The sequence below is a fragment of the Kryptolebias marmoratus genome, linkage group LG5, assembly GCF_001649575.2.
Source record: "Kryptolebias marmoratus isolate JLee-2015 linkage group LG5, ASM164957v2, whole genome shotgun sequence".
NCBI classification, from domain to species: Eukaryota; Metazoa; Chordata; class Actinopteri; order Cyprinodontiformes; family Rivulidae; genus Kryptolebias; species Kryptolebias marmoratus.
In genome coordinates this window covers 8,821,774-8,836,593 of record NC_051434.1, presented here as the reverse complement: position 1 = coordinate 8,836,593, position 14,820 = coordinate 8,821,774, and the positions used below count along the sequence as shown (strand labels likewise).

Genomic DNA, 14,820 nt, shown 5'->3' with positions numbered 1-14,820 from the left:
CAAAGCTTAGTTGAACTTGTTCATATTCCACAGTAAACACACACACATATATACACAAATAGAAGCATCTAATATGTCATGCTGACTGGATTCTCACACTCCTCCTTGCACTCTATGGAATTATCTGATGCACAATGTTGGGAACTTCTGCTTATTTTTAATATAAGGTTTTTATTTGTCATTGATGTATTTTTTATTTTATACACAATGTGATTTTTTGTGGCTTTTATTTTGGCTTTGGTAAAAGTCTGGCTAATAATAAAACATACAATTTGGGTATTACACTGTTTAATATACTGTCAAATAAAACATTCGTGATAAATGTATATATATAGTTTTTTCCTTTTCTTTTTCAGAAATATAACTTACTAAACACTGGTAAACTCTTTCTTTTTGAACTTTTTATCTAAAATGGATGTGAGGAAAGTAAACAGTTAGGCGTTGCAGCAAACTCATCCTTGTCAAAGTCCTGTAGGAAGAGTATTGAGTTTATAGTTTATGTCAGAGATATATCTAGAGGTTTTACAACTGTACGTTGCTTTAGGCTTACACACAGAGTGAATGTAGCTGCTGTGCTTTTAGTTTGATCTACCAGTTTCATTTTATGTTTCAGAGCTCAAGCAATTCTTGGATCAAACTGAGATACTTCTTATGCTCCTCTTGGTTAGAGTGAAGCACAAAAAGGAGAAAAAAATATCCCCTACATTACAATCGCACAATAAAACATTTTTATTACTGCCTTTGAAACTGATAAAAAATAATATTGAAGAAGTTAATGAATGTAGTCTGTAGCTGGAAAAAGTACTTCAGATTTAAAAAAAAATGTTAAAAAAAGAAATTAAATCAGCAGTTATAGTGTGTAATATTACACGGGATGTTTTGTTGGATGCAGAAATGACGCTCCCTATGCAAAAACGGGATGAGTTGAATTCCAAGCCTGCATAGACAGACCAAACATAAGGACAAAATTCAGAAGATTATTGCATCAAGCTCTGTTCATTTCGGGGGCGAAACAGAAGAATTTGCTAAAAAAATAATGCCGTATTCAGCAAAGGCAGTGTAATAATAGTTTTATAAGTCAAGTAGCAGCGTTTACATGACCTCTCACAAAGGAAAACAATGCACCGGTGTTTTTGATGACTAAAAAAATGTCTATTAATATTTTTTTTAAATTACAGTTTTGAAGCAGCTACAGGAAAAAGAATATGATCAGAAGGACGAATGTTACCCAAACACACTTTAGGGTTGTAAAATACTATTTGAAGACCCAGGAAGACCAAGTGGTGTTAATCGTCACACAGTTTCCTCCAGAATTGCCTGAACTCAGCCACATTAAAAATGTATGTGGCACTTGAAGACCCAGAAGGGCAAACATTCATTTCAGTAGGTTCTTTGAATTATTGTCAAATCAAATCATGTTGGGATAACATGAATCAAACTATTTAAACAAACTTTCAGATTCCCACTACATGCTGATTGTAAGAAAAATGAAGTAAATCAACTACTGGATATTTACATTTATCTCACAGAGATTCAACCTAACACGCAAACACTCAGACTTATGTACCCTATTGTATACTTATCAAAATCAGGTCTGAAAGATGAGAACAAAAACCTTCTATGTATCAGACATTTTACCAAATGACAAATGAAATGATTTGTTTCCTCACCAGAATTGTTACTTCAGACCAATGACATATATTATAACTAGACACTGGACCAGAAGCCAGAAGTTGAAGCCTCAGCAGTACAGTTTTTAAGCACCGCCTCTCCATGTAAACAAATGAAATATTTTCTTGACTAAAAATTAAAAACACACTTCAGATATCTGCTATCTTTTACAGGAGTTAATCTCTGTTGATTCATGATGTTTTTACCTTGCTGATGTATGCTCAAATATACACTTTTTATTCTGTTTAATTTCAATTAGGTATTTGAGGTTTATAGAAAGTGTCATGTTACACTGTGATTGACAAAGTGACAGCATGTTAACGAGTTGGGATGATGTGTAGGTGGTGGAACTTTCATATCGATGATACAGTCCCACAACTATAGTGCACAGACTCTGGCTCCAAAAATATAACATGGCACCAGCCTAAAAAACAAACATTTTGGGTTTAACTTGGAACAATGAAAGGTATTGAGTTGCTTAGTCCATATTTTACTCATGGTGATGCTTTAAAACCTAATTACGAGAATGTTAGCATATCACTGAACACACACACTTCACATTGGTTACAAATTTAAGTATGCTTAAGTATGCACATAAGCTACAGCACCTATGTTCATTATCAACCAGGTATTTACTTTTCTGTCTTTTCCTATTAATGCTATCCTTCACTTGTGTGAACACATACAAATTTTAGATTTTTCTGTTTGTTTTTTTTTTTCTCCTCTCTGTTAAACAATCATTCACTCATTTTCCAGACTTGTCCAAGCTGTCATGGGGCGAGAGGCGGTGTACACCCCGGACTGATCACCAGTCCATCACAGAAAAAACAGACAACCATGCACACACAATCACACGGTCAATTTGCAATCTTTCATGGTTGACACAGATTTTGGTGCAAACAGGCAAGGCAGAATTTGAAACAGTTGTTAGCAATGGCTATTTTAGATTCCATGGGAACTTTCAGAATAACATGCTGCATCGCTTTTGGCAGCAGCTTTTCAAGTACGTTGCCTAAAAATTGGACTTCAGACACACTGCAAAGGTATTCTTTAGGTGTGTTTTCCAAATTCTATAGAAGTAGCACCTGGATTTTTTAGTAAGAGACTCAATCTACTATTTGTCAAAGTGCTCTGCTCTGATGCTGAATGTCAAATTAATTGTTTGACTTGTATGTCAAAAGGATGGCCTGAAGGGGCTAAAGTCTGTTTATTTTAGCTAAAACAGCCAAAGCAGTGACATACATTTAGGTGTAAATAGCTGTCAATACTGTTTCAACTGTGTATTCAGTTATTTTTGTCACTACAGAGCTGTAATGATCTCAGAACTTCCAGTAAATAGTCTTTATCAAAAATAAAGTTATTCTAATTCATTATTTTCCGTTTGTTTTGGGGGGTTTTTCCTAGCTGACAGGCTAAAGCTAAATCCTGCCCCAGATTTGCTTTTGTTTTAGTGCACAATAAGCTCTGTAATGTCATCTTTTGTGACAGAATGAAAAATCCAGTGCTTGATTAGACTGCAGCAGAATTAGTTCAATGAGCTGAACCAATGATCTGAACACACAAAAACATGCCCGCAAAGCACCAGCAGCCCAAATCTTATGCTGACTACACACAAACAACCACGCACACTCATTTCATTTCCGTTTCACAGCAAGTCTAATTTCAAGTTTTGTCAGTACACATTATTACTTTTTCAGTTCCAACAATAACCCACTCCTTCCTCTCCTTCCGCCTCCTCCTCATCTCTCTAACCTCCACTCTTGCTCCCCTCTGTATTACTCTCTTAGTGTTTATGACATCATCAAAGTATTTTAAAGGATTTCATGCCAAACAAGTACTTGGCCAATCATAATTTCTTCTAAATTTCTACACACTCCAAGTTATTCTGTTTTAGCTGTATTTCAACTGTATGAGCATTTAGATTTTATTCTCACAATAGCTCCATGTCACATATGTGCAAAAACTATGAGTATGCAAAGGAACATTCTGTATCTGCAGCATTGTAGGTAAAGTTTCTTAAATAAGATTTAGAACCACCACTTACAAACTTTATGTAATCACTTGAGATTGTTTGGTTTTACCCCATCACTGGTAAAGAGTTCCTGTATACTTCATAAGTTAGTACTTTTGGGACTTTAACACTTCTTTTTGATAGCAGTTTATAATTTGAGCCATATTAGCCCCAATTACAAATGAATGAATAAATTAATGAATTAATGAATAAACATTAAAATGTATTTTGAATATCTGATGTTGATTCATACTCCCAAACCCAATCAGACAGAAAACCAAACCTTTACACCATTACGCCAAAACAAAATCTGGAAATGTAAATTTAACACAAGTAATCTTGTGACCTGGACTTCAGTGCATACATAAAAAGAATAGTCTTATGTTTGTTCTAAACGCAGTGTGATTGCTGAGAATGTTAAAGTGCAAACAGCACTTTTTTTAAAGGTTTAGGTTTGATCTCAATTGTAGGCCTCATTAATCATAGCTAATCAACATCTCAAACTAAAATTAAACATCTGCAAAATTATCACATTAAGGCCAAATTTGGATTGATTTTATCCAAGATTTTTTTTCTCAACTCCAAAATAAAGAAATAAATAAAAAAATGGTCAGTGGCGGCATCTGAGCAGCAAGCCTGTACACCCCCCAGTGGATTTCCTGCAGATATGTTGTGCTTTCCTCTTGAATAACATGATCTTGTGAAAACTTTTCTACTCTTACTTACTCACAGTCAGAAAGAGATTCAGCACTGTTTTACTAATTTAAATAACTAACTGTGAGTTTGGTTTAATTTGTCTTCTTTGCATGGCTAGGTGATGTCTGACAAGCAAGCTAATGGCTTGTGGTGTGACTGAACCAACTCAATGATTAGAGATGACCTTAGTCTGATTGCCAAAAAAAAAATGTTTTCAATAAAAACAGCCCCCTAAAAATGGGACAGCAAAGCCATTAGTTTGCACCCCCATTTTTTAAAATGGGAATGTAGTTGCTCCTTTTGCACCACTCATCAGGTGTCTATGTTTCACTCAGTGAAAGATCTGTCTTTTTAACCTCCATTTTTTTCTGCTGTGAATGTCTAATAGCTGTCTGTGTGAGCATATATTCCTCAGGTTAGCAGTAGAGCAAAATAACGTGTTTACCTATGACATTATTTGGCCATAAAGGTCAAAGATTAATGTAAATACAGAGCTGATACTTATTCTGACTGAATGAGGATTAAATTCTAAATATTATTTTCATGAATAATGCATGCTAATCCTAGCGCAGTGTGTAATATAAATGGCCAAGTTTAATGACACACACACTCCCAAAGAGAAAAAACAAAACAAAACAAAACAAAAAAACAGAGACAGATATAGAGAAAGCACATTGCTGGTGCCATTGCTAAAAGCACTGCAACTCCAGGCATTTGATTGCATGACTGAATAATTGATAGAAAGCTATTACGGCTGGTATGAATGCCTCTAGGTGTCACCACACACACACACAAACAAGCAGAAACCGTATACAACTCTGTGTACATGTTTGTGTGTGTGTGTTTGTGTGTGAAAGTGACAGTGGGTGTGAATAATTGTGTGTTTCTGAGTTGGTGTGAACAAATTAGTAGCTTAGCTCCTCTTAGCCTTACTGACAGAGTGACAGAGACATTGCTAATCCAGCACTGACAAGTTGCCATTTGCTCCGCTTTCCCTTTCACTCCCCTCCCCCTCTTTCCCTCTTTCCTACCCCTCTAGCCCCAAATTACAGTTTACTGATGCTGTTGAGCAACAATTTAGCACATCATTGCATACATTTGACTGTTTTTGTTGAGGTTGTGCATAAACAAGTCAGCCCTAAAGGGGAAAACTTGGACACTTTTAAAAGTGTCTTTGAATCCATAGTGGAGCTAATTTTCACATTCAGTTTTGTTTTGTTTTCTTCACTTTTGGTAAAAATAATAATAAAAAAAAGATCTGTTTTGGCAAAAAGCTATAGAAATGACACAACTGATGACTGTACATACATCTAATATATTGCAATACATCTATCAATGGCTAAAAAGAGTTCAATCTAAAATTCAATCAGGAGTATGTTGCTTAAACTATGGTTTGGTAGCTTGTCCAGCTGTTGATACCATATGTCTATCCCCCGTGGTGGGCATGATTCCAGCCTGCATCTTTAACCTTGTTGACAGAGTATCACTCAAATAACTGCTGCTGACTGCTTCAATTTCAAACTAGCTGGAGAAAAGGCTTACCTGCATCAATCAATACTTTCTGGGGTTTCAGTGATTATGAGCATTTACTTGCCTTTTTTTTTCCTCTTTAGTGGTATTTCTCTTGTTTATCTCATCTTACTTATAAAGGTATTGCATTAGTGCACTACCAAGTTCAATACTGTGAATCCATCTGCTCTCAAAGGAGGATGGTGATGGTCAGAGTGCTTGCTAAAGGTGTTGTTCTTCTGGATGACTGACTTCAAGTAGGCTATCAGATCTACAACCAGAATCCACTCAGGAGGGGAAGCAAAGTTCAGTCCTGCATTTAATCACAGTTTCTGCCTGTGGAAGTACAGGTCAAGAATCTTGGCACAGACACTATCTTAAACAGTTTGTATGAATTAGCTAATTTTGAAGATGGACATCAGTAAATTAGTTTAGGCCAAAAACAGAAAGGTTTTGCTTTTACACTAATAAAATGATGGTGCTGTTCCAATTATTGATCAGGATGACACTTTAGGCCTTTTCACAAAACAGTTTTGCAATTTGGCCACAAAGACAAGCTGCCTATGACTGTTCATAAATCACCAATTGACAATGATCTTTGCCTTGACAAATGAAGCCAATGCCATGGGAGGCATCAAGTGTAACTAAACAACATTGACGCAGAGCGTTATACATGAAAGCTGTGTTGTGCATCTCTCATTCTAAATCCAGTGTTTGCGTACATCATATCCTCAAGCCTCAATGCTGGTTTATGTTTACATATATCACTATATAAGGGTAAACCATAGAAACCCTTATGGTTTACTCTTAAGGATATGTAAGGGTAAAATTAGAGCTGTAAGGGTACAGCTCTAACTCCCCTTCCCTTGGTGACTCAGAAGCATAAAGGCAGTGGGTTGAATTCAACCCCACTATGCCTCCTCAATCCTTCCATGAATCATATTGAGACAGGAAAAAGGCCACTCAGACTTGGTTTGAAAGTGTTTTGTGAAAGGCATTCATGACTATTAGATGACATCACATTAACTGGTAAGTTTTGGTGTTCACCTTCCCCAGATTCCGTATGCAAATCCAGTTCAAGAAACAAAAAGGCATTGAGCCCTTTGCCAGTTCAGGGCTAATTCTCCAATAAGGAAAACTTACCCTTTGACCATAGTAGAGAGGGGGAAAAGCCATAACCATAACTATCTTACTGGTGGTATTGTATAAGGGAGCAAACCAGCTTAAGCGAGGCACAACAGGGCATATCTTTAAACAAATGAGTTTATTGTTTTAACATGTTTTCTCTTTGTGTCATCATTGTTTACCATTCCAGCACTCAAGCATGAGTCTCTTAGTTACTGTCTGTTGCCATGCTCCTAAGAGAGAGATGTCTACCAAAACTGACAGCTACATTAATATTGAAATGATAAAATAGTAATAAAATAATGTCAGGTTGTTGACATATTAACCATCCCATGTTTTACTCAATTCAATGTCAGCAGATGCCATCAGAGGTGCCTATAGTCCACGAGTCATTGGCTCAGTGAATAAGAGCCAGCAAGTCTGATCAATATTTTATAACTTTAGTTCTTACAAAATAAGTGGACAAAGCAAAATAAGTTTTGCAGATTCTGAGATAAGTTTAAGAGGACTTTAAGTGAGGGTGGAGGTCAAAGAGGGTGGATGTTAAGGTGTGGTTAGCATATTCACTGATCTAAAGCAAAAAATAAGGAGCAGATTTATACCCAACTAAAAAAAACAAAACAGAAGCTACTACAGTTTTTTATTATTGTTGTTGTTTCCATTTGTTTTAATGTGTCTTATGTGGCAAAACCTTGACATTTTTCAAGAACAAGAATGTGATTACTAGCTGCTGTGCTTTACTGATTAAACAAATCACTTATTTTACATAAAAGTATGTACAGTATGTGTTTTGTTCATTTTTTTAGTCTATTTTTTAATTTATATTCTAAGAAAATGATTACAGAAGACAAAACTGAAGTGTCTTGCACTAAAATTTTCTCTAAAAAGTGTCTTGAGATGCATGTTTCTTGTGAAATGAAATGAGCTTTATTAAAACGAAACATTGAACTTTCACTTTAAGATGTTTTTTTTCATACCTTGCAGCTAGTGTTATAAACAAAAATCAACTTGTATTTTAAGATAACTCTAAGCATATACTTCTGAACTGCATTCACACATAATTCACTGAATTTGCATCCACCTACACTGTATGGTTGATAATTCTTCAGCAAATTAACTGTTGTTTGGCAAAAGACATAGTAAACGCATAGAAAACTAGAAATAACGAACGCCATATGACATAGCTTATAAATATATATATGCCATATATGCCTTTCTCCCACACACAAGGATGAAAACCCCACTCATTTCTACACACACACACACATACACAGACAGTATGCACAGATCTTGGTTTGCCAGCATCGAATTCGGAAACATGCGCATGCAAACATACATGTGCCATCTGTCTGTCTTCCTGTTGATCTCACACACAAGAGTACATATACATGATTATATGAAGAGTTTTATTCTAAATCTTTACATATTTATTCTAAAAACTTATAAAATGACCTAAAACTTTGGGAAATATATGTTTGGTGCATTCAGAAATTATCATTATTTGAAAAAAAAAGGACGCTATTTTTGACACTTTTTTATGGTGTTGGTACATGACTACTTTAGGTTTCTGAGGACAAGGTAAATAATTTGAATGAAACTCTTCATGTCATGCACAAACGAACACATTCAATTCCATACCTCGACAAATTGGAGCAGGAAAGTCCCAGACTGCAGTGTTCGCAGCGTTGGTGATGCATGTGAGCGTGGCATGGCCGTCTAAGACATAACCAGGGACACAGCTGTACTGCACACGGTCTCCTACAGCGAAACGACCGCCGCCGCTTAGAACTGCTTTAGGTGGTACACCAGGATTCCCACAAGATGTACTGTGGAGCTCTGCAAAAAAAACAAAATAGATAAAACATCCATCTATCCATTTTCTTTGACCCATTTTTCCATGCAGGGTCATGGGGGAGCTAGTGCCTATCGCCAATGGTCATTGTGCAAGAGGCAGGGTAAATCCTGGACAGGTTGTAGGTCCATCACAGCAAACAAAACATTTGACTTTAATATGTCACTTTACTTTTACTCATCTATCACTTAACTAAATGAAGTAACCAGCTCCTATTAAGGAAGCCATCCACTTTGAAAACAGTTTTAGCTGACATTTTTCCCCCATCTCTGAACCAAAAATTATCTCATTCTTCACTGAATCCAGCTGTATATGGAAGCTGTGATGAATGCTCACTTATTTTTGCAGTCAGCATCCATAAACATCACAAGAGAAACTTGCATTAGACTGATGTAGTTTAAATATTTACATGCAGAGACTAGACTCTCAATGTCCCTTTTTGTAAACTGTTTTAAAATTTGTTGGTCCATTTCTTTTTAATTACCATTATTCTATATGCAATCAAACAAGCTCTTCTAGATTTATTTTGAATTTCATTTTTCATATGAACACTATTTAAGTTCCAAAAAAAAACTATTATTTTGGTTTTGTTCAAGACCTCAATTAATACATTAGATTGAGCTGAATTACCTATCAAGGCAAGTACACCTCAACAATGAATATCAAATAGTTGATGCAGGACTGTGCCAACATATTTGTTGTGGATAAAGCTAATTTAGTAAAATTACAGCAGCCAAACAACTAATTGTAATATCTGCAATTGAAGTATTTTATTAGATGGTTGATTGGGGAAAACTCTACAGTTATTAAGTATTAGACACTTGGACTGATATAACAAATATTATGCTAAGGTTGGCAACAGAAAATAATTTATTTCTAGTCAAATCCCAAATTGTATAATTAAAATTAGTGATACTAGATTAATGACATCAACAATACTCAGCAGAGAAAATAAAATAAAATAATGATTTCTACAACACATATATTGGTGTGGTGATTGAATTCACTGCTCTGGATGGCCAGCTGTAGTTTATTTGAACTGTAGAAACCAATATAAACACAACCCAGTCAACATGGAAAATATGATACAGAGCTACCCAAACTGTACAACAAAGTGGATCATTAAGTATTTTATCCTATGTGACATCTGTTAACCTAATTACAGACATTTCTAGTTCTGAAGTTTCCAGGGTGTCATAACCTAGCTTCAGTACACACTGGGTTGCTTTTGAATCTGATCTACAAAGCCAGGCATAGGGGTTGTGGCCATGGGCTGCACCACACACACTTAAAAGGGTTGAGAATGAATGACAATTCTCCCAGTGCTGCATCACAGACACAAGAGTTAAAAACAGCGCTGGAAAGGATTTTAACGTATTTAATGCTTATAGTATGTGCCATAGGTGAGTGGGTAAAATAGGCCCAAATGCAGGACGCAACATGCAGGAAGCAAGGTAAAAGAGGAAGAATTTAAGTAAAGACAAAAACTAAAAGTGCTGCATCAGCAAGAACAACTTATTAGGAATTAGAAAACAAATCCAGATGAAATATAGACATGGATATGATTAAGGCTAGGGAGATGGAAGCAACAACACACAAGAATCTGACAACCAAGAAGTATACAGAATAAATCCACTGATGGATAATTGCAAACAAAGTACAGATGCAATGAAAGGTGCAACAAAGAACCTAAAGCAAACAAACAAACAAACAACAACAAAAAACTCAAGACAATGAGTATAGACCACTACATTATGTGGTTATCAACTGTCAACTGTTCATTGAGAGTAATGTAAGTTTTAGATTTGAACTTAGTAGTGGTGCAAAAAAATCTTGTTTTGATATATAGTCAATATAGGCTAACTTCTTAGTGAAATATTTTCTGGGGTATGGGTTATAAAGATTTGCCCATCCAATTAATACTAATTTCAGTACAATCAGTGTTAGTAGTAGTAGTCCTTAATGAGCACATGTCATCTGTACCGAAGTTTACAAAAGTTGAAAAATTGCATGGATAATATCATAGCAAGTAACTGCCAGTTAAAGTTGTTTTTACTGAACAGCAAATTATAAAAGACATTCAGTGTTAGATCAAACCAGACAAAAACTCTGTTTTTAACATGTACATTCTCCATGCCTGGAAGAGGCTACAATACGAGCAAGACACACACAGGCAAAGACAAAGAGATGGATTGAAAGATGAACTGTAAGTCGGCACATCAACATAATGTTACTGTTGTTCTGACATTTTGCCCTGAGTGCACATATATCTTGAGCCTGCAGGATTACAAAGCTTCAGAGCATGATGCCTGTGAACGGACATTTGATTGCCCTCAAAAACTGACTAAACATAGCCTCAGTGAAAAGGAGGCAACATGAAGGTGCTAATCACACTTTCCCTCTTGATCTATTTACAGTTCTCTGCCAGAAACATAAGCACGGCGGTGCTCATATAAACATCCACATACACAGACGCAAAGACTTAGAGCGGGAGGAAAAGAGGTATTACAAGCCATAAACCAGGATGTAGATGGGAGCGTGGGGAGCAACTCTCGTCTTATAGTTTGAACTTGATTGATACAACTATGAAACTGTTCAGACAGGAAAAGGGGCGGGGGAGGGTTGGAGCAGGAACCAGACAGATGGGGTGAGGGGGAGGCAAGAACACAGAGAAAAAATACTGGGGGAGATTGTGAGAAACAGAAAATGCCCAACATGATAGATAGAACTATGAAACTGCAAGGACAGAGTCAGTGAATAAGGTAAAAAGGAAGGAAGTTATGAGAAGACAGAATAGAACGAAACAATGAAATCAGCAGTTGTAGAGCAGCAGGTTTTGCTCAGTGGGCTTCTAAATGAAAGTCAGTGGTACGGTGGAGCTGCATTTTTTTCTCCTTTTCAGTAATGCTAAAAAAACTAAACAAAACAAAAAAAACTGAATTAACAATAATAAAAAAGCGGAACTACAGCTTTAGATGAATTGTTTCCATAATACAAACAAAAAGTATGAAAAAAAAAATCACTGAACAGATAATAGATGGGTTAAAAAGGATTTAATCAGTAGAGTAACTCTTAGATTGCTTTGTTGAATGATTCATTTTGGTACATTTATTCCAATGTCTTCTGAGATTAAAACCTGTTTACAGATATCCCACTAGCTGGGAGCAAACTGCAGTAAAAGTAGGCTTGGAAGGTTCAAACCATGTATCCATTTTTTTGGTAATTGGCTACATGTTAGTGCCTAATTACTGTTGTTTTGTGTGTGTTATTTTTTTTACTAAATGTTCAGTGTCTAAACCAGAACCAAGAAAAAAAACAACAGTTTTGAATGCAATTAAAAAAAACTGAAGTCAAAGGACATCATTTTAGAACTGGCTAATTTTGATTTGAGACCTGTGTTGTGGCTTTGACAAGCTGTGTGTGTTGTTGGCAAATTACAGTCTCCTGATTATTAACCATTCCACTTGTTTGCAATTCTACTCTAATTCTGTTCTGCTCTGGTCATTAAAATGAGCTAAATGTGATTGTTGCACAGTGATGTTTAAGGACTTCATCCAATAAACAGGACACTCCCACAGGTGCCATTTATAATTCACAAACAGCGATTAATTTGCAACCTTTGGTAAATCTGCTTCATAGTGTAACACAGTGCTGGTGATTACTTAAGAGCTTACAAGAGGTGGGTATTTATTTATTTATTTCATTTTTCAGTGGTAAAACAAAAACCTTAAAACACCTCTTTTGCAAATCAACACTCAAGTCAGACCTGATATGCCATCACTGTGCATTAGTGTCATATGTGAAAGTATAGAGGCGGCAAGTGAAAGTGTAGTCACTGACATGCCTCTAAGCTGTCAATGGAAGCACAGTCAAAGCTGAACAAACTTGAAGTGAAAAGAGGTGAATGCAACAATTACAATGTTTCCCAGCTCATAACAAAATGCTGGCTTGCTGTGTCAAGCCTTTTTTGTATTACCAGGAAAAAAGAGAGTTAAGTTGATAAGGACATTCTCATTTATGCTAATAAGGTAAATCTACTGTGCAAAAAGAGCTAAAGTTAAATGTGTGACCCTCTTAATATAATATCAACAAACTTGTTAAAAACAAGAGAATTAAAAGAGTGATTATTAGAAAAGATAAAAAACAACACTTTAATACATGTCCTATGTGTGCTAATTATATTTCTGTAAAGTTTTTTTTGGTTGCAACACATTTAGTTTTAGTGTGCCAAAAGTATTAAAGCAAAATTCAGAGACGCTAACTCTTTTGCTAAAGACTGCTAAAAAAATACTTCCAACCATCATTCTGCTTATCTCTGCACACACATTGACAATGTAACACACACTGGCACGACGCTCTTGGAAACTAGCACATGTGCACATCTATACACACACAAACACATCCAGAGTCATCCATCACTTTGGCGATCCCCTGTGTTGTATTGTGATTGGATGTCAGGTTGGCCTAGTGTCACGACCTGTTGGCCTATCGATTTAGCAAGTCAGCGTGGCCCCACTCAGTGTCAGAATGTTTGTTCTTCAGTATCCTATCAGGCACACATTTACTTTGACCAACACACGCTTACACATGTACATACACGCACAACGATGGATAATGGTGCTCTTAGAAACACAAAATATCTTTTAGTTTCACATTATAGCCTCTAGGTTCTCAGAAATTCTTTTATCGCTCACCTGCTATCATCATCTTTATACAGTTCTAGATCATCCACTTTCCTTTTAGTCTTTTCCAGGAACAAAAATAAATAAATAATACATGTTTATATTTGGCTTTGTCTTCAGTAAGAAAAGATACATTTAGTATTCGTTCCTGGACCCAATGATAGTGCATAAATAATAGGTATTTAGAAGTTTCAGTTCATTTAAACAGTGATGAAAACATGGCATTCAGGTGGACACGATCATGCCTAAAGAGCAAAGTTCCTAAACAGACAGGAGCAACAAGCCATGGATAAAAAAGAGACCCAGAGAATCCATTTTACCAGTTTGTGTGTTCGATGCCAGCTCATTCTCAGCCCCAGTGTGAAGATTTGGTTTCTGCTGTTGTGAAATGAACTGTTTCTTTTCTCAAAAAGTCACACTTGCTAGATTCTGAGGTTGACCACATGCCATTGTGTCCCATGTGGTAGTTTACGGAGTTGAATATCTGGTTTTAGCAAGTGTAGCAGGTTTTAAAAACCAACATATATGCTTTAATTTTAATGTTAAAACAATGAAAAGTTGTATTATTTTGAATTATGACCAGAATCTAAACTAAAATCTCCATGTGTCCTTCTTTGGTGCCACTAAATCAACTTGTTCAACCATCACCTCATTCTGCTTTCTTTTTCTGGCTTGTTTACTATGAACATTATGTAGTTTCATTACACTAGTTTATTCAGTATCCAGCAGAGGCACCACACTTTTCCATGGTTTACTGCTATTTGCCCTTTTTTATTTATTTTCTCATAGCCACACTACTTCCCAAACTAATTCCTCTCGATCTATCTATTTATCTCCACCTCTCTTTCCCTATCTAACTCTCTCCCCAGTTCACCATAACCATGATTTCAGTCTCAGTTGCTTCATTACAAGCTGCTGCTTTTATGGGCCATCTGTAGTACTATCTGCATTTGTCACTTCCACACCAGCATAGAAGGCCACACAAAAGCTCACATGCAGAAGAGACAATACTAGCTACTATCACACAATCTCTCCCGCATACCCATTTACCTTTCATCTGTCCCAAGACAAGCAATTAAAGAAGAGCCTAGGTTCAAGAAGCATGAGGAAAAGAGAGGAAAAGGTATAATACAGGGGAAAAACTTTGCATTGAGTAAAAGTTGGAAAGTAAAGGCAGCTGAAAAAAAAGTAAAAATGCTGCCTTGATTTCTGAGTTTTTAGTGAGACAGATGACATGGCAGACTAAAGGAATGAAGAGGGGGGAGTGAAGGACA

General features: G+C 36.1%; 1 protein-coding gene across 1 annotated transcript in view; it reads right to left on the bottom strand.

The window, feature by feature from the left end:
• Positions 1-14,820, bottom strand: part of csmd3b (CUB and Sushi multiple domains 3b) — a 355,638-nt gene that overhangs the window by 200,937 nt on the left and 139,881 nt on the right. Inside the window, exon 4 of the mRNA XM_017423975.2 lies at positions 8,651-8,848. Coding sequence (XP_017279464.1) covers positions 8,651-8,848 — 198 coding nt within the window. The remainder of the gene's footprint in view (positions 1-8,650; positions 8,849-14,820) is intronic.